At 48.0% G+C, this 20,516-nt stretch overlaps 1 protein-coding gene across 2 annotated transcripts in view; it reads left to right on the top strand.

Moving 5' to 3' along the window:
• Positions 1 to 19,863, top strand: part of LOC146173013 (heterogeneous nuclear ribonucleoprotein U-like protein 1) — a 34,380-nt gene extending 14,517 nt beyond the window's left edge. The window contains exons 8-19 of one of the 2 annotated variants that reach the window (XM_084584083.1): positions 428 to 527; positions 636 to 748; positions 3,951 to 4,106; positions 4,390 to 4,500; positions 7,140 to 7,262; positions 8,345 to 8,473; positions 8,654 to 8,822; positions 9,351 to 9,572; positions 14,755 to 14,835; positions 15,388 to 15,716; positions 17,195 to 17,252; positions 18,008 to 19,863. In XM_084584083.1, the coding sequence (XP_084440209.1) occupies positions 428 to 527; positions 636 to 748; positions 3,951 to 4,106; positions 4,390 to 4,500; positions 7,140 to 7,262; positions 8,345 to 8,473; positions 8,654 to 8,822; positions 9,351 to 9,572; positions 14,755 to 14,835; positions 15,388 to 15,716; positions 17,195 to 17,252; positions 18,008 to 18,336 (1,920 nt within the window). In that variant the 3' untranslated portion in view covers positions 18,337 to 19,863. Of the gene's footprint in view, positions 1 to 427; positions 528 to 635; positions 749 to 3,950; positions 4,107 to 4,389; positions 4,501 to 7,139; positions 7,263 to 8,344; positions 8,474 to 8,653; positions 8,823 to 9,350; positions 9,573 to 14,754; positions 14,836 to 15,387; positions 15,717 to 17,194; positions 17,253 to 17,907 lie in introns of both variants that reach the window. The other variant, XM_084584084.1, reaches the window with a different exon arrangement.
• Positions 19,864 to 20,516: the final 653 nt, after the last annotated feature.

The following is a 20,516-nucleotide window of genomic DNA, read 5'->3' as shown; positions in this document are numbered from 1 at the left end:
ACTTGCCCAGTTCTGCTTGTTCGTGGAACTCTGCATTTCCTGTTATACCGCAATTACCCACTTCTAACGTGCACCCAATTTTCAGTCAAGAAGAAACCTCCCCCTCTCTCCATGTCCTGCAAAACAACCTGAATGACTTGGCTTCAGGCTATGCTGTGAGACATTTTTGCTCACACAAGCATTGAACAGTTTCAGCTCCTTTGGTGCCACCTTGAAGTTACAGTAATGATAGATGCTGCAAGTTTTGCGCCCTTTCTTTTTTGTATTACATCCGGTTGTTCAAGGCATGCTTTTTCTTTTTTTAACTATAATATAGACTTTGTTAGGTTGATAGGAAATGGTTGTGTGCTGCTCAATTGCCACTAGTAAATCCTGAAGGACAGCAGGCCACATTTGAAGACTGCTGGGATTGTTTTGCCCCCAACAGATCACCAAGTACCTGGATGTCTCGCATCTGCCCTCGGATGAGCCCACCCCCAATGTGGCACGTGTGGGCTTCTCCACAGAGGAAACGTCTATGCAGTTAGGTGGGTTCCACTTTTCCCATGTGGACTGCTGTGTTGCATAAATGGAAAAGGGTTCTCGATTTGCTAGCTTTGTCGAGTAGAGTGACAACTGCCTTTGCTTTCCCTCAGGTGAGGAGCCTCTGTCATATGGCTACGGCGGCACGGGCAAGATCTCGGTGGACTGCAAGTTTAAGGACTACGGTGAACCCTTTGCAGAAGGAGATGTCATTCTGGGCATGGCGGTACGTGTTGCTCATTGTTATTTCCTTCCGAACTCTGGTTTGAGTACGAGGACATATATTATGGTGAGGTTACCCAAAAAAAAAAAAAATAATAATGATGTGCCTCTACCCGTGCCATTAGGTATAATGGGCTTTGAGTACGAGGACAGCTCCATTGCACTTAAATTGGAGACAGGTGTTGGCAGTCTATTCACCTTGTGTTAAAGGACGTTAATTTTGCACACAAGTTACAGGCCAAGCAGGTGTCATACTCTCTGCATATTCCTGCTGTGTAGGGTTTACTCTACCCCAGTAGTTCCTTGCAGCACTACCAAAGCTGCAAGGAGTCCAGAGGCAACATTCTGACATTGCGGAGGGTGTGGTTAGAATAAAATTGGCATATGGAATACAGTTACACTTGGTTATAACGAAATTGTAGAATGTCCACGTTTTTTTGTTAGATGCAGGCTTTTGTTATACAGTCGAACCCCGCAATAACGAAACCGCCGGGGAAGGAAAACCTTTTCGCTGTCGCGAAAATGGACAAGTAAGCACACCCATTACCTTCCAGAACCAAGATTTAATTAAAAAAGTCGCTTATTTTGCTCTGCTTGACATTGCTGTGCAGGAGCTTGACGACTCTGGCTTCGCAGCTTGATAAGCTATGCATAGCTTCGTCGTCGTCGTCGTGGTCGCCGAGAAAAGTCCGGATCACATCGAATGCATCAAGCACATCACGCGAGCTTACTTGCTTACCTTGTGCTTGGTTTTCGCTATCTTTGTCGTCACTCGCCTCATTTCCTTTGCGCACACTGTCGATAATAGCGTCGTCGCTGAATTCCTCGTGCACGATCAAGTCGGCGTCCGCACACAAAAAGTCCTCCAGTTCAACAGCCTCTGGCACCATTGTATCTACACTGCGAAGCGCGTTCCATGCTTCGGTTAGTGGCTGCAGATCGTCACCGCTTGCAGCTTCCGGTTCTGCCAAAGCGTGCTGACCAGCTGCGAAACCGGCGTGCCTGAAGCAGTTCTGGACAAGCATGGCCGAAGTAGCAATCCACGCGCCGGCAAGCATCTCCAGCGCCATAAAGAGGTCAATTTCCGTCGGTCGCTTCATTTCGATGTTTAGCAACATCCGCTGTATGAGCCTTCTTCGGTACGCAGACTTCACACTTTTGATAACCCCCTGATCAAGAGGCTGGATAACGGATGTGCAGTTCGCGGGGAAAAAATTCAAGCGGATGCTCGTCAGGGCAACGTCTTCAATGGGGTGCGCATTGCAGTTGTCCAAAAAAAGGCAGACAGATCTGCCCTGCTTTCGCATGTCCGTATCAAAGGCCTCCAGCCAGCTTGTGAATATTGCGCGCGTCATCCACGCTTTTTGGTTTGCAGTGTACTGGACCGGAAGCTTTCGGTTACGTTTAAAACACCGTGAAGTCTTGCTCCGGCCGATCACGAGGAGGGGATGCTTGTCAGATCCATCCATGTTTGAGCATAAAAGAATGGTGACCCGCTTTTTGCTCAGCTTGCCGCCATGGCATTTTTTTCCTTTCAGGTCTAGCGTTTTTGAAGGCAATATTTCGTAGAAGAAACCCGTTTCGTCCGCATTATAAATTTCGGAGGGCTCGTACTCGTCCATTATGCCTTCGTAACTTTTCTCCATCCAGGAAGATGCTGCTTCAGCGTCTACGCTCACACACTCCCCCGACAACACTTTGGCGACGATGCAGTGCCGCGCTTTAAATCGACTTAGCCATCCGGCACTCTCCTTAAAGTTGTCGTGCCCCAGAATGCACGCATAGTCAATCGCCTTTTGCTGCAGGAGGCTTCCGGACAAAGGCACCTTGTTCGCTCTCTTGTCCAGGAACCACTGAAATACGGCTTTGTCCACGTCTTCGTAGACCGGCGCTGCCAAAGTCTTGTTCTGAGCGCGCGCGCCGTTCTGGAGTGCCGCCATGATGCCATTCCTTGATTTCAGAATCGTAGAAAGCGAACTGCGCGGGATACCGAACTCCTCCGCAATATCAGTCTTCTTCCTGCCTTTTTCAGCTTCGGCGATAATTGCAGCCTTTTCCTGCAGCGTCAAAAACTTGCGCTTCTTTACAGGAGGCGGCATGTTTCCGACAGTAAAAAAAAAAAAAAAAAAAAAAAAAAAAAAAAAAAAAAAAAAACACTGTACACAGGCAAGTCGCGAGCGGCACAAGGTGGATGGCGAGATCGGCGAGATAGTGTGGTCGCGTGGTCGGTGCACTAGCGAAAAGAAAAAAAAAGGAGGTTCCTTGCTCTTCCCCGGTTGGCCGGCGGTGTCGTCACGTGGCGTGAAACGTCACATACATGCGTAGTGGCCAACAGACAGGCTAGCAAAAAGCCGCTTTCAGCGGGCAAAAAAAAAAAAAAAAAATATGCTTTGCTATTATCATTACCGAACCAACCGAAAGTAAACAAAAATGGCTGCGCCGGTGCTTGTTGGCAGGTGAAATGAACGGGCTCGACTTGTCGGATGAGTGTGCTGCTGCAGTTTCGCCCATTCTATGTTCCCGACTGGCTGATGTGCCGAAAAAATGTTGCAGATCACTACCTCAAACTTTCGTTAATGCGGGACTGCTTTTTAAAAACCCTTCGCTGTTGAGAGGGGACAAATGCATTGAACCCTATGGGAGTTCGCCGGGGGCGCCAGAATTTTTCGTTGTCGCGAGAATTTCGTTCTTGAGGGCTTTCGTTATAGAGGGGTTCAACTGTACTTAGTTTTCCCATGAAGACTCAAGACATGTTTTTTAGCAGAATTTGTAGCATTACTGTCTTCAAAATCTAATAACACAATAAATACTATTCGGAGGACCATAATATTTCAGGAATTGGTTCTTCAGAACCCCTAGAATCTAAAGTATTTCGAAAAAGCTATTTTTTTGGCGATCTTTTTGCGGGTAAAGTCCCGGGTATGTAGACAATCTATCAAATTATTTTTCTAACCGTAGTTGCATACGCATACGACGAGGCACAAAGGAACGGGCTGTGTGCAGTCTTGTGATTGGCTGGCGAGGTCTCTAGCTTGCATAATGCTGCATGTTAGTTATGGGATCGAGTTTAAGTCATGCATTTGCGCCATACTGCTAGTAGCCAGATTCAAATTACAACGTTCATTGTGATCCTCCACACGTGTGTGCATAGTTTATGGTGGCAGGCGGGTGCCTAAATGCTGCTGCTCTCCCTTCCCCCCTCCTAGGACCTGGACAGTGACCCTGTGCGGCTGTCGTTTGCCAAGAACGGGCGGGACCTGGGCACGGCCTTTGAGATCCCCAAGGAGACGCTCAAGGGACGGGCACTCTTCCCCCATGTCCTGTCCAAGAACTGTGCCTTCCAGTGCAACTTCGGGCAACTGGTGAGACAACTTTGCTGAGGCTCCCAGGGAACAGTATTCATGGCGGCTTTGTTTTGCCTAAAAGTGTGCGGGGCTTTAGACTGGCAGAGTTGGTTTTTAAGTTTTGCGTCACTAGTGAAATACGGTTATTCTCGCAGTGGTGGGCGTGGTGGGCATAGTCTCAATAACCAATAAGAATATGAAGCATTCTGTGGGGGAACGACTTGCCAGCTCATGTGGGGCGATGTGCATGGTGACAGCAAACTTCCTACGCACACAACCGGTCTGGCTTATGTGCATGCAGGAGCAGCCATGGTTCAAGCCGCCGGACTCAAGCTACACGTTCATCGGTTGTGTGCCACTGGACGAGAGGATACGTGGCACGGTTGGTCCAAAGAAGAAGGCAGAGTGTGAGGTGCGTGGGGTGCTGAATGGGGAAGCATGCTTGTTATATACTATCTCTCTGTGCTTTGGTGCAAATGTGTGGAAACCTTTGTGCCATCGGGGTTGCATATTTGTAAAAAGTGTGTTCACAGTGCTTGCGGGCTGTGTGGTAAAGCTGGATGTTGCCAACGCAGCTCTTGCAAGTGTGCATCTGCGTACACGTGTGTAACTTATTGCATACAGAGGCACCCTGAGCAGGATGCTTACTCATGGTTTGGGGAACTTAAGGGGGGACGCGGGTCTTAAACTGGTCAAAAATGGGCGAAAAATTGATTTTGAGAAAAATGCATTTTCGGAATGTCTGTACCTTTGAGCACTAGCCTTCAAAATATCAACACTGAATTCGATCGGGAAATACGGTAAAATCGACTTTTAAAACGCCACGGGAGCCTCGAAATGGCCAAAAAAGGGGTGAAAATTGTTCGAACTTCCCGCGCGTGCCGCGGGTGAAGCAGCCGGCTGGCCGCCGCCATCTTGGACTTGTTTTGAAGCTTGTTTCTTTGTGCGCATTTTGCGACATCTCCAAATGACGTCGCTCAAACAGAACGACCACCGTCGCGGGTTTTCCGAAAGCCGTTTCTGGTCCGCTGATTGGCTGGAGCGCGCGCTCGCGAAGCGAGCCCCTCGTCTCGCGCTTCCCATTGGCCAGCGCGACTGACTTGCCTTTTTTTTTTTTTTTTTTTTTAAACATTCTTTTTTGTTTGTTTTTTAACGTTTTTTAATGATGCGCTTTCGCGATCGTTATCAGTCGTTCCCGCAGCCGGTGCTGGTCTTTAGACGTAGCTCGGTAGACGTAGCCGTATCAGGAGTGTACATATTGAAAACGGAAGCGCCTAGCGAGTGCGCGTCGAAGAACGAGTGCGGCGGCGCCCTGGCTGCCAGGGTCGCGCGGCGTGTTCTCGACCTAGCTGCAGCACGTCCGGCGGCATATAATCGTTTGCGAGCGGTTCAGAGGCATCAGAGATAGCATCGATAGATTTAACTGTTCAGCTGATACTCATGGTCCTCACCGACGCTACCACTTCGTTGCTTTTTTATTGCGTCGCTTCAGACGACAGGCGAGCCTGACATCGCGCCGTTGCTCGCGTTCATTTTCCGCAGACGGGTGTGTTGTTGTTGTTTTTTTTTTTTTTTTTTTTTTCCAGAGCGTGCGGCTTTGCATGCGCTGTACAGCAAAGTAGCAAAGTTTTATTCTGCAACATTAGCCAATTTATTAGGTCATTCCAGGGTGCCGCTGTGCTTTAGCCTTAAACTTTGTGCAGGTTTATTAATATTGCAGGACCGTTTTATCGTAATTTTGAGTATCTGTTTGCCTTGAAGGGCACTGCCACAGGCATATGAAGTTGTAAATAAAGCTTCTCCCGCTGGTTCTAGTGGCGGTATATTTAGACTTTGTGGCAAGCTTTTACCAGTATTTGGGGAGGGTACTGTTATATGTTTAGTATAAGCCTTCCGCATAAAGAACAAAGCCTCACAACGATTCCATTTATATTACCATAGCTGCAGTGTAGCAAAAGTTAAAGGTTGTCTCAAAATGCAAATACGTTTTTCTCAGTGCTGTTTCTGGACACTGCACTCAGCCTTACTGTGCTTTTTCTCTACATTGTCGCCGAGTGACAATGACAAATATAGCACCACTGCAGTCATATTGAAAAGATCAGGGGGTGATTTAACACTTACATTACTCTATCGAGATTTTTTCAAATTGCCATTAAAATAATATTGCATGTCAAAAAATTTTGCTGATTTCCTAATGGCATACACTACCTTGGCCATGGGTAATGGTGATAGTTTCAGTTTTAGTTGACATATTCAAAATCCAAAGACAGTTTTGGAAATGGGAAGAGCATGACATTTTTGGTGAGAAATATCTCAGTGAGGCTACTGATTGTTCAAGTTATATGTGGTCAAACTTAAATGCCGTTTTCTTAGTTTCATATTTTTGGTCGATCTCTACAGTCTTACGCAGGGTTTTGATAACTTCTTTTTAGTTCACACAAATAACTTTGGTACCATTTTCTTCAGAAAGAAATGAAGTACCCAATGACATTTTTAGTTTTTTAGTTTAGGCAATGGATAAATGTCAATTTGAGATTAGCTTAATGAGTTTGTTTCAAATAATGCAGCCTTTTACTCTCACCATAATATGTGAGAATGACATGCCTTTTTGAGGAAAACGAAGGATGTCATCGGGTATGGGAAGACTTTGGCTATCAATCTATGTAATTAAAAGCAACGAAATGCAATGAGAAAGTTCATTAAAGCTGCGTAAGAAATTCACTAATTATGCTCTGGACTTTGTTAGATAACTTTTGATCTAATACCACCAGCTCAATTATAATTACATTTTTGAAATCAGGAGAGAAAACCACATCTGTGTGCAAAGTTTCGTGAGATTCTAGCCATAACTAAAAAAGTTAGTTTTAAGACCCTCGTCCCCCTTTAAATTCTCAAATTTCATCTTTTTAAGTACACCACGCTTGCTTGCCAGCTGAGCAATTGGACATGGGCTTGCAGTCTGGAAGCCATCCTTTTCTGACGTCTGAGCTTTGTCTGAATACTTCTGAGAGGCGTTCCTTTGTAACTGGAGCTGGTATCCCACCTTTTCAGATGGTCATGATGTGTGGTCTGCCTGGCTGTGGCAAGACAACGTGGGCCAATGAATACACAGCAAAGTTCCCGGAACGCAAGTACAACATCCTGGGAACCAACAACATCATCGACAAGATGAAGGTGTGTGACGCTCGGTTGATTATGGGCACTTGTCGTGTGGCTTGTTCTTTGGCATTTTTTGGTTTTGGAAGCAGGGTCTCTAGGGTAAAAGACACAGACAGCATGTACAGAGTTAGCTTCCCATATGAAACCCCAGCTCTTGTCCATTTTATGCCTTATAAGGAGAAAGCCTTTAATGCCTCATCGTTGTCGACAGAAGGTTGTCAGCAGAGGTGTCACGCTTTTGAGAGCACGAGTTAAAAATAAATTAATAAACCTTGTCTCCACCGAGAATCGAACCTCCATCCCTTGGATCTCCAGCCCAGTGCTTTACCAACTGCGCCACACCCCGGATCAGGAAATGCTCTTCATAATTCCCCTTGTCTACTGTGAGGATGATGGCGGGATTCCACGAGTGACAGATACTGCGCCTTTCTTTTTCTATAAACGAATTATAGAATGCTGGTGAACTTTTATGCGTTCAATGAAATGCTGGTTGTGTTCGGAAAGGGGCGCGCAATGTACCGTCACGACAGGTCACGACGTCATGCACCTACGATTCATGCACCTACGAAGCTGACTCCGCTGAGCGTCCAATCCAGACGTCCGTGCAGCACCTTTCATTGGCCGCTTCCTCGAACGCCGCACTACACAGAAAACAGAAGCAGACCCAGATGTCTAGGAGGCGTTAATACAGCTGGCATCAGTGGCGTTTAAAATTGATTTACGGGATAGAAAAGGCGCAGTATCTGTCAGAATTCTCCTCGGACACATGTACTACGCCCTAAACGAATGGGCGAAGGTGGGAGCGAAAGAAGAGGAGAGGTGCCATAGTGGAGGGCTACGATCCACCGCGTTATAATGGCTATCGCCTCATTACACTTTAGTGGTCCAAAGTGCCCTCTAGAATTTTTTTAACCCAGGACTGTCTGTGTTTCCTCGCTCAGCCGGTACTCGTGTAGCTTTGATTGAACATTAGGACAGTCTCTTTATGCTCTTGCATAGTAAAAGTATTCGCAGTAACATTGTTTCTGACTGGGATTCCCTATTTATGTCGTACGTTGCATCTCGGCAACTCCACTTGCCGCTGTTTGACGCTGCAGGTGATGGGCCTGCCTCGTAAGCGCAACTACTCCGGCCGGTGGGACGTGCTCATCGAGAAGTCCACCAAGTGTCTCAACAAGCTGCTCGAACTGGCATCGAAGACTCCACGCAACTACATCCTAGACCAGGTAAGTGGGGAGGGGTGCCACTTTGCTGGCAATCTCTCTCGTCAAGTCGCTGTGCAAGAGAATTAGTGTCCTCCCCCTTTGTCAAACCTCACTCTGGCGCCGAGGCTGTTCTCTTTCTCTTGTCACGGCCGGGCTGACTGCTGACCGGGCTGCCCTGTGTGTGCGTACTGCTCATTTCAGACAAATGTGTACCCGAGCGCCCAGCGGCGTAAGATGCGCCCCTTCGAGGGCTTCAAGCGCCGAGCCGTAGTGATAGTGCCCACGGATGAGGAGTTCATCAGGCGGTGTCAAAAGCGGGAGAAGGAGGAGGGCAAGGACGTGCCGGACATTGCCGTCCTAGAGATGAAAGGTGCACACCGTTCCATCCACGTTTCCTCATCACACGCGCGGCACACCTCTGCCGGTTGTGGCGCAGCCGCTGCTCCCAGCAACTCCCCCTCACAGGGGACCCGGGCACCCAGACCTGAGAGCGTTCTTGTGTGGCTGACGCCTGCCTACAATGGCGAGGTCTGCTCAAGTCTGCCGTGCAAGATTCTCTCGAGCCTGGGTGCTTGGAATATTTTGTCAGTGTAGTGGTCTTTTGTTGCTCAGCCAGTCTCTTGTGTAAATCGAGATTTAAACTAGTGCCGCGCTTGTCAGCCTGTGTCGAGATGTGTGCACTTTCCTAAGCCTTGCCCCCAGCGTAGTCAGGTTTGAGCATGCAATTTTGCACGTCACTGCTAGTTAGTTTGGCTCTCGAGTTGTCTCAGTCTGTTTTCGGTGGCCTCTGTATTGTGTGCACTGTGGTGTGAGGTTGTAAACTTCCCCTGCGCCGAGACTATTTGTTCAAAACCAGCTGTTCTTCTCTTCCCCCCGCCCCCGGTGCTGTGTCGCGCAGCCAACTTTGTGATGCCGGAGCAAGGGAGCCTGTTTGACGAATGTATCTTCACGGAGCTCCCACGAGAGGAGGCGGAGCCCCTTGTGAAGAAGTACAACGAGGAAGGCCGGGCAGCATGCGGGCCCCCGCAGTCTCGCTTCCGCCAGGGTGGAGGTGGCTTCAATGACCACCGGGGCGGTGGTGGCTTCAACGACCGCGGGGGATTCAGGCCACCTTTCCGTGGTGAGTTCCACTCCTCTTGCTCCTGAAAGAGCCTGTTGCTAGATTAGGTAGCAACAAGATTTGCCGGGCTAGTTGGTCCATACTGAAAAGTAGGACAACAGGAAGAAACACATATGACACTTAGAAAAGTTGAATGTGAACATGAAAAGTCTACAGTCTGCGCTTCTAAGTGTCGTATGTGTTTCATCCTGTTGTCCTACTTTTTCGCGCAGTTAACCCAATTTGCTAGATTAGAATGGGTAGTAGCGTGTTCAGGGCCCTGACTTATACTTTTACAAAAACAAGCATTTTGCTGTACCTTCTTGAAGGGTCTTGGAGCTATTTTTGTTTTCTTTTCTTTTGTGACCATCTTTGATAAAAGTGCATAACCTTACTCGTTGTTTGATGCTGTTGTCAAACATGCCATTCTCTCTCGTAGACCAAATAATTTGCAAAGTAGTTAATACTCAATTTTGATTGTTAGAACCCTGATTAACATAATGGGCCAGTAAAAACTGAATTTTACTTAGCCAGAAGAGTGGAGAAAAATCTTGGGAAGAGTTCTTTGATATGCTAATTACCTTATGCAGGGAACCCATCAAATTGATTTTGAAGTTACAATAATCTGCTCCAAACATTTCACACAGCACACATATCTTCCCACGGCATGGAAAGTTCCAACTCCTTATGCTCTGTGCTAACACTTTGTGCAGCCTCAGTATAGCCACAGAACTGCTAGTATCCAGCAAGATGTGCTAAGCAGGCAGAGAACAATCTAATAAAATTTACAGATGAAATACACATACAGACATGCAGTAGAACCCTCATGGGCATTGAAAGTTGGGACATATACAAAAGAGGTACGCACTCCCAAAACACTCCCCAAAGTCACATGTGAAGTATGCTTGGTTGGCACAGAGGTTATTTTATTTGCAACACTTTGAAATAATTTTCACCTTCCACTCGACCTTTTGTTTCTCAATTTCCAGAAATAACTAAGCTGTTCGAAACTCATAGAAATAAGTCTTGGTTTCATTGCTCAGCTCCACATCTGCAAAAGCACCTAACATTTGGTGCTCTCCAGCTTCCCAGAGATCATCATGCCGGCAGGAGATCCCGTCAAAACAAAGCGGTCACGATGTCAGCGCTCTGTGACGAGAACCAGTGAAATTCGAAATCATGCAAGGTTTTCATGATTGTATTAGCCGTATGAAAATGCACTTCATCTATAGTGCTTCGGTAAGGAACGAAAAAATGGGCTTTGCTGAAAAACGTATTAAATGGGACAGTAAAAAAGAAATTTTTCTCTATGTACGATAGAACATGACTAGAAGCCCTCGAGTATGTAGTCGTTTTGGTTGCCAGCATCCAAGTGCCTGCCGTATCTTGGATGCACATTAACATTTCCTCTGTAGCATGTTTCCGAGCAGATTTATGCTCCGAGCACGGACCTTTGTCGTCGCTATTTGGCACTATTTGCACTATCAGTGAGGCCAAGTTCTTTCGAAATTACAACAGTTCCCATGTTTCCTGCATTGGTGCATATATTATTGCTTCAGCCTTGGTTGCTTGCACAGTGGTATAATGTAGAACTTCAATAATCCGTGCTCATTTAATTTAAAATCTTAAATGATTCACTGATCAGAATTTCTGCAGTGCCGATATTGACCAGATAATTCAATGCATTGGCCTGTTCCATCTGAATTTTGGGTTGCTATGCTCAAATGCCTGATCCCAGTTCTGTCACAAACCAGAGTGCTTGCAAAAACTGAAATATCATATGGTTTCCAAGTAGTTTTTTGCACTTGCCTGTTCAAAGTACTAGAACCTCCTAATCATTGGGGGAATTTTAGCATTTCGTGTTACAGTCGAAACCCGCAATAACGAAATCGCCGGGGACAGCAAAAAAATTCGCTTTCGCAAGAATTTCGTTGCCGCGAAAATGAGACAGAAAAGATAGAAGACAGCCCACAAAAAGAAAATTTATTGCCAAAAGTCAGTCAGCTTAGTTTGCCAAGCCTTGCCTTGCAGCAACTTCATGGTTCTATTCTCACACTGCAAGAAGTGATCCATTGCCACGTCGTCGTCGTGTGCGCCTAAGAACGACCGGATCGTGTCAAAGGCGTCCAACACATTCCTCAGTGTCGTCAGTTTCGCACACACTGCTGATGATAGCCTCATCGGTCATTTCTTCATGGGCAACTATGTCGTCATCAGCGTGAACGAAATTATCGACACTGAGGCCATCTGGAACAACATGAGTGTCGACAGCACAAAGTGCACCCCATGCGTTGGCCAGCGATTGTGGCACTGCACTGGCAGCACAGTCATAGTGAAGTGTCTCTTCAAGCACGCTTTCATTTGGCGACTCGTCCACGCATGATGTCTGCTGGGTGGGGGCGAAGCCCGCATGCTTGAAACAGTGCTCAATCACGGTCAGAGGCGTCGCAAGCCATGCAGCGGCCAGCATCTCAAGCGCCATGAACAAGTCCACGTCGGTGGGGCGCTTGTGATGGAGGTTAAGAATGAGACGCTGAATTAGCCTCTCTTTGTAGGCGCACTTCACACTTCATATGACGCCTTGGTCGAGTGGCTGCACAACAGAAGTGCACCCGGGCGGGAAAAAAAAACAAGCGCACGTTTGTGAGCTCCATATCAACATGATGGGCGGTGCAGTTGTCTAAAAAAAGGCTCACCAACCTGCCTGCCTTTCTCATGTCTGCATCGAAGGCCTCAAGCCAGCTGGAAAATATTGAACGGGTCATCCATGACTTCCCGTTCGAGGTGTACTGGACAGGCAGCGTGCGGTTCCCCTCGAAGCAACGGGGCTTCTTGCTCCGGCCAATGACAAGAAGCGGCCGTTTGTCACTGCCGTCCATATTGGAGCACAACAATACTGTTACGCGCTGCTTGCTGTGCTTCCCTCCGTGGCATTTTTGACCTTTCAGGTCCAAGGTCTTCGAAGGCAGCATCTGATAGAATAGACCCGTTTCGTCCGCATTATACACGTCTGAGGGTTCGTACTGCCCCAGGATTTCTTCGGCAGTCAGCTGCCACGACGCTGTTGCCACCGGGTCCACTCCTGCTGCTTCGCCCGAAATCACCTTGGCCACAATATCGTGACGGGCTTTAAAGCGGCCCAGCCAGCCAGCGCTTGCTCTGAATTGGTCATGCCCGAGCATACAGGCAAAGTCCAGAGCCTTCTGTTGCAGCAGTTTGCCAGACAGAGGCACTTTGTTTGCGCGCTGTTCACAGAACCAGGCTAACACCGCCTTGTCAACGTTCGGGAACACCGCAGCCGTCACTGTTTTATGCTGTGCTCGAGCACCATTCTCAAGCGCACCGAGAATGGCTGCCTTGCTTTTCAAAATTGTCAACAGTAAGCTGCATGCAATCCTGTACTCGTCGGTGATATCCATTTTTTTCCTGCCTTTTTCTGCTTGAGCAATGATGGCAGCCTTCTCTTGCAGAGACAAAAATCTTCGTTTTTTGGCTGGCGGAGACATCTCAAACGCAAACGTGCGGACTGCTGCTCATACACACCGCCACCACACACAACGAACACATGTGCACCGCTCGCAGGCCTAAAAGTGCAGCGCTGATGATCTAGTGTCGCCCCCTGATGGTGTCGCTGCGAGGCTGCCTTCCCTGAACATAGCCTCCGAGATAAACAACCACGCGGAACCGATCACAGAGGACACGCGCTGTGCCGGTATGGTGGCTAGCACCGGCTGCAAGGTTGCCAGGCGCCAATGCTCTCGCTGTAGCCACGCAAGCGCGCTATTGCAGTTTGCTCAATTTGAGTGCTTTTTTGACGCTGTTATTCATGATATGGGAGACAGTATGCGGACCGACGCTGCAGCAAATTTCGTTATCATGGGATTGCGGTACAAAAATGTTTCGTTACCGAGAGATACGAAATACATTGGCCCCTATGGGCATTTGCCAGGATCTCGGAAATATTTCATTGCGGCGAGAATTTCGTATTCTCGAGATTTCGTTATCGCGGGTTTCGACTGTATCATTAATCGTGGAAAAGTTTCTACTGCATTATGGGTGCTGTCAGGGTTGCCCCACAAAATCTTGAGAGGTGAATTTTTGCAGAACGTGGGTAGGGGTAGGGGAGTGGGTATAAACCGAATAACAGCATGGTGGCAACACAGGAGATGTTCCGAGGGGGAAAAGAATGGCGACAAATTTGTTTTAGGACCCGTCTTGCAGCACATGGCACAACTCCGAATCATTTGTTGGCTTTGTCTGTATCACTGCCCGACTAGCACTGAAGTGCACCAGTGTTAACGTTGGCCCTGTCCAAATGTGGGACATTGAGTGGCGCCACACCATGGTGAAAAATGGAATGTAGCTGCTGTACTTGTGCCAGTATATCACAAAAAAAGGGAAAATGCAGCTTTCCAGAAACGTAAACAGTAATGAAAGCGAATAAAATAAACAAAAAGTGGCAATCACATTGCCAACAGAGTAATCGTTACTTTGGCCTTCAGGGAAAATATTTGAATTATTCAAAATTTTGATTTATCGAATGGTGCGAACTGCAAAACCGCTGCCGGCTACCATGGAGAGGACTAGGGTTTTATGTTTCAAATGTCCCGAAGGGTCTGCACTCCCTCGGTGCACGACCGAAGCACCTTGTCAGTAAAAACTGACTTCTTTCCTACAGTGAGGAGTGGGTGTGTTTCAAGGTGAAAGCCTTTGTATTTCTAGACTCGAACGAAATCCTGTGCACGAGATCTGTTACATTCCACAATGTTCCGCGAGATGTGTTCTTGTCTAGCATTCCTTGCATCTGCAATGCCACGCGACAGGAGCGATGGTGTACAGTCCAAACTTGCACTTGCCGGAGAAAGTACGGCAGATACTGCACCTTTCCTTTCCTGTAAACCAATTGCAATTATATGTAGCACTGCGATGAACACCGATAAAATGCAAACGATGGGAGGCAAATGATAGGAGAGGAAGGGTACGCTTTTGCCATTCTCCTCTTGAGAAACATCTAAGAGACTCTCTCTCTCTCTCTAGCCCACCTTCATTCTGGGCGGCTGTTCAGGGTCACCCTGGCATGTGTGTGGACGATGCTAGTGCATATGCCTCTGGATGTTGTGTGAAAGGTTTTGTCGATCTGCAAATTGTGCTTTGCTTTGCTATGCTAATTGCTTATTGATATTTGCTGCCATTGCTGCTGCAGGTGGATTTGACCGGCGGAGACCCTTCCCTCGAGGACCACCCGGCGGGCCTGGGTTCCGAGGTGGCCCACCTCCCAATCGGGGTGAGTAAATGTTTCTTTTGTGCATGTTCTGTCTCTATCGTTTCTGTGCCTGCGTGCTCACATATTTAGTCCTGAGGTGCTAGTTAGCTGTGCAGCTCTGTCGGACTTGTTATAACCATCAGACTGAGCTGCCTTGTGAGAGCATTGGTGGTTTCACCAGGGGTAGGAAACGTCGCTGGTTTCTGTTTGCTGCACCCTAGTGTCCGGAAGGAAACTGGTGTTTAAAAGGGAATGACCTTCAGCACAGGCATGCAGCTCGATAAGCTGAGGCAGTGGCCAAGTTGCCTATGCCATTGGCATTCCTCTCTCTCTTTTTTTTTCGTTATTGTTGTTAGTGGGGGACAGCGATTGGCTCGTTCCACTAGAAAGAGAATGAGAGAACCCAGGGGATTCAATCATGTTTTTTCCGGCGCCTGAAGTTCAAACTGACAATCTTTCACTGTGTTCTTTCATGTCCTAGTGTCTGCAGCCAGCCACTAATTCCAAAAGCAGCAGGCCAAGCAGCCTGATGTATTGGAGTAAGCGAGACCTGTGCTTTCCCCGCTCTTGCAGGTGGTTTTGGAGGTCCGCCTCCATACCGTGGCGGTGGAGGCTTCCGAGGGGGTGGTGGATACCGGGGCGGGCCCCCAGGCCCACCTGGCCCCCCCATGGGCAACCGGGGTGGCCCCCCACCCGGACCCCCTGGTGGACCCCACGGCCCTCCCGGCCGCGGAGGTGGGGACATGAGGAGGGGCGGTCCTCCGCCTCCTCACAGAGGAGGTGGAGGAGGCTGGGGCCCAGCACCACCACCCCGAGGCTTCGGGGGAGGAAGGGGGGGACCGCCACCCCATCCGGCACACACAGCACCCCAGGGACCCATGCCACCACCACCCCAGCAGCAGGTAGGGATGGCTCTTTGTACTGGCACTTGGGTTGCCATTAGTTCCCTCTTTGTCTTCATCCTGATTTTGCCCATGGCCATAGAGATAAGGCCACCAGTTGCCAACAAAAATTCAGATATAGCTTTTTTTGTTTGTTGTTGCAAAATTTTGTACTAGCAGCCGCATTGATGAAGATTTTGTGTTTGTGGACACCAGTTGGAATAATAGCATTGGAAGTATGTAAGGTGCAGAGAAGGCAAAGATGAACATAGACTGTCCTCTAGTTTCTTTTATGGTGCGGCTTGCAGTGTCGGTGTTGCCGAAAGTTTTCTTGCTTTCCCTGCTCTTTTTCGTGGGAGGCATCAGCCACCCTGAGCAAATGAGGTGAACAGTACGCAATTTGGATTTTCATAGTTCCATGCATCCTGCTGGTAATGGCCATCAGCACGTGGCACGCACTGACTGCAGCATAGCCAAAACTATGTAGACCTTAAAATTATGTCAGCTTCATCGGCTTGTGCACAGCAGTGCAAACTATCTCAGGTATATGAGACATTAAAGGGTATAAACTGGCAATGCATGGTGCACCTATGTTACGGATACATGTTCTGAAGCTGAGCCTAACCCGCCTGCTGATGTACCTGCAGCATGCTACCAAGCCTAACCTGCTTTGCCTTGACGCTGCCATGGAAAGTGGTTTGTAACTAGCCACTGCGTGACATCGGAGGCCTGATCGTGATCATAAAGCTGATCGTGATTGCTGTAGCTCCACCATGTGATGAGCATTGTACCGAACTGGCTTTCCCACATTGCAACAGTGTCTTGTGGAAAATGGTGTTGTCATGCCAAGGGCTGCTGCTCAGTTTCGTGTCACAGTCCTCACGTCGCAGTTTATGGTGTCTTCCCAGTGAGGTGCAAGGCTGTGCACGTAAGTGACCACGGGAGTACAATAAGAAGTTCCATTTGATATATTGGACGTTTCATTTGCGAGGGTTGAGTAAACGAGAAGCGCCATTTGATATAGCGGGCGTTTTGTTTGTGGGAGTTTGGTAAACGCATTCAGTAGTGCTATACTTTTGCGTGGCTTATTCAACAAGATTTGAGTGCTTGCCATAAGCAGTAATTGGATAGATTGATTGTATTTGGCAGTTGGCTGCACACTGTTGTTTGGGTGGGCACAGGCCTTTGTTTTGGTGGGACTGGTTTGACTTGATATTACTGTATGCTTGTGAAAGAGTCTGGCATGCATGTTTGAATGAAAGTCAGCTGGTATGTACACCTTGTTCTTTTTTTCAAACTATACATTATTGCAGGGACATTTCCCAGCATATCAGTACACCCCGTAGAAATATGAAATTTCATTCAAAGTGTGTAAAAATGCAGTGGCATATTTGGATTTCATGTTAGCCATTCTGTACTTCGAAGCCCATCAGTGTGTCTTGCACATAAGCCATTAAGAAGGATTTTGTTGCAAATACTGTGTGTGTTTGTTTTTCCAGTCGTACGGTGGCTATGGCGGTGGCTACAACCAACAGTACTCTTCATACGGACAACAAGGTAAGAAATGGCTTTTTGCCTTTCTCCTTCGCTGCATCTGCTCTGCAGTGAGGGTCTGGAATGTGCATGCCTTAAGTGTCCTGTTAGGAGCATGTGCAGCTGAGTGTAAAGTGGAGCATTGCCTTGAAGGCAGTAAACACAACAGTGAAGTTACGGGGGGAAAAACTAGGCGCGTTTCTTTTTTTTTTTTTTTTTTTTGCATTATTTGTTGCTGTCAGATCGGTGATGTTCTCTGTCATGTTGTGTATGGTTACTGTGTAGCAAGGTAAACGGTTGCTTTTATGCCTGCCATTGTTTGATGTGTAAATAATGTAACATACTCTGAGCAGCAGTCCCCTTTCGATTGCGTTAAATTTGTCATACTCTTCACTTGTAGTGCATCCTTGTCTGGTGTTGCCAGGTTTGCTTGCGAATGAACCCCAGACCCGACTCCAGGACAGCCTGGGGCCTTTGGAGAGCAGCATGTCATTGCGACCAGCGCACTCTCAATTGTGCCGTGCGATCAAGCGAGGACCATGGCATGCTCAGTAGTGGTGCACGCTTCGGTGTGGCATGCAACAGCGCACACGAGTTCCGTGGCTTTGTGAGAGCGCGAGAGAGAGTTTTGCGAGAGTGGCCCCATTCCCATTGGCGCCCCCCGTTGTGTGTCGCGCAGGCTGGCCCCAGCCCCGACGTCAGCCGTGGTGACGCTGCTTCCTCCTCCCCCTGTTGTCTCCCCGACTCAGAGCCAGTGCTTTTGGGGTTCCCCTGCGCAGGCTACGGGCAGCACCAGCAGCCCTACGGCCAGCCAGCACAGGCTCACCCCCCTCCGCAACAGGTCGCCGCCACCGCCTACGGGGCCCCCCCACAGGCGGCCCCAGCCGCCGCCGCGCCACCACCTTACGGAGGGCAGGCTGCCGCCCCACAGCAGCCAGCCGTTGCTGCGGCGTACGGCCAGGCCACGTCGCAGCAGTACCAGCAGTACCAGCAGCAGTGGAATCAGTACTACCAAAACCAGCAGCAGTGGAACCAGTACTACCAGCAACAAGGATACGCGGCAGGCGGCTATGCGCAGCAGCAGCAGGTTCCGCCCGCAAGGAAGTAGACCACCTCAGCTGGCCTGCGTGCCTGCTTCGTGGAGGCGATGAAGAGCCCCTTTGCCCCCCTCCTGCTTCTTCCCGGCTCGTTGCGAGCCACCTCTTTTGCGGGAAGGTCGCACATTGTGCCGATCTTTCTCTCTCAGGCTGCTGAGTTATGGGTCGGTGCACTGCTGGTGGCATTTGGCAGGGTGGGGCTGGTGGTCATGTTTTGCGAATCTGGCTAGCATTCTCCCTGCTAGTGATCACCTCAGGAAGGCTAGCTGTACACTTTTGGCCCTGGTGGTATACTGGAACAGCTATGAGAAAAAGAAACTGTTTTGGGTGGTGCAGGTTCCATAAGCAGGTCCGTGATTGTGCCCGGGATGACACCGGCTCACTGGGGAAAGGCACAGCGTTGCTTACTTGGTGCCATTTGCAAAGCAATGCTTCCAAGCTAAGCAGATGCTTCTTCGCTGAAATTGAAGTGGGCAGGGCAAAGCCATGGTTCATGTCAGTTAACTTTTTCTCCACCTTTGTTTTTGCATCTCCTAAACAAAAGCTTCATCTGAGTGGATGCCATCTACATCTTTAGTCCTGCTTTTGGGCATCATGAGCTGTTCTAGTAACACAAGTCTTAAGAGAATCAAACTTTGTGTGTGGAATGAATCAACAAATCTGATAGGTACCAAGCAATGCTGTACCTCCAGACTGCTCAATTGGTGCAAGGCTTCTTGGGTCTCTTTCCCTTGGTAGCATATGCATACTTCCTTTTTGACCGATTAGTCAGCAGTCATTCAGCAAACTTGTTTTGACCTTTGCATTTTTGAACCATCGTGGAGATGTTCTTTTCTGTTGTTGTTTTCTGAAATCTTGTTTAATGATACCATTCATATTGTGGACTCCCGAAGCTTTTAGTAATTCATTGCCGCATTTTTTTCATTGACGATTTGCTATGTTCAAGGCGCATGTTTGCCTCGTGCATGTGTGTGGAGGTCTTTGTTAGCTTTGAAAGTCTGTCGAGTGTTTGTGAAGTATGTTTTATGGGCTTCGCTTCATGGGTTCAGCCATTAACATCTACATTTTGGCCATGAATTTTAACGCCACCTGCCCTTCGCCCACTTTGTGGAAATTAGCACCTTTGAGCAAACATCTCATGCCTCACATAATTTGAGGTTGGTCTAGCATAAAATGCAGCATTGGCTGATTGTTACACAAATCGCACTGGAGTCTTGGTTGTTCTGGGGGGTCAAATGTTTCATGCCAGTCTCATACATTTTTTTTTTTTTTTATCTTTAGCTTGGAATCCAACAGGAGACTGTCGCATGATTGGCTCTGCCGTTTTGTGTGTTGGCTCCCCACAGGTTTGGTGGCTGACGGAGGGGGGCATCGGGGTGGCTACCGTGGTTGGTGGTGTATGTTACTTGTACATTTTGAAGAACTTGACTATTATCTAAAACAGTTTAAGATCATGCCTGTCATGTCACCTTGAGGGGAAATTTGTACATCACATCTCTAAATGAAAGTGTAATAATAAAAAATGCATTTCAGTACAAGCTGTGCAGTCTTGTTTTTATTCAAAACACCGCTAGTCCATCTGGCTTCTCCCATGCTTGGGCGGCTTTTTTGTTTGTAAGCGAAAGCTTTTATCAGCCCCATTGATCTGCAAAGTCGGCGGCAGCATCCCATTTTCACGGTACCAATATCCAGCTGTTAATTCCCAACAGTATGAAGAGAGTAGGGGCATGTAAAAAGAGATACGGTCTCGGGTGGCCGACAAGTAGCCAGGAGGAGTCGAATAGGCGCCAATGTGTCACTTCTTCCCCACATTCTCTGCACACTATGGTCATTATGTGCAGGCCCCCAGTAACCGCAAAGCGGAGCCTACATGTGATGATTTGAAAAAACGTGCATTTTTAGAATAAGTCTGAATTCCAATGGCAAGTCTGTTAAATTAAGCATGGGAGAGGCAACATGCTGGTGCTGTAGGCAGCAATGTGAAGTTCTGGTTTTTGCAATCTTGTTCATGCTTCTGCATTATCACATCTAAGCAGCCTTAAGCATTAACATTTTGTTGTTTTTTTTAGACTGAAGTGCATGCGTGCACTTGCCTATGAACTAGCTCACCACTGATAAGGGGCCGTAATGATCTAACACAGTTACGAAATTGCAAGAAGTGTGATTTTTCGTTATATATGCAGTTCCACAT

Source organism: Amblyomma maculatum, chromosome 11, assembly GCF_055883805.1.
Source record: "Amblyomma maculatum isolate TAMU_Amacu chromosome 11, ASM5588380v1, whole genome shotgun sequence".
Taxonomy (NCBI): Eukaryota; Metazoa; Arthropoda; class Arachnida; order Ixodida; family Ixodidae; genus Amblyomma; species Amblyomma maculatum.
Note: the sequence above shows the minus strand (reverse complement) of the source record. Positions and strands in the feature narration are given on the sequence as shown.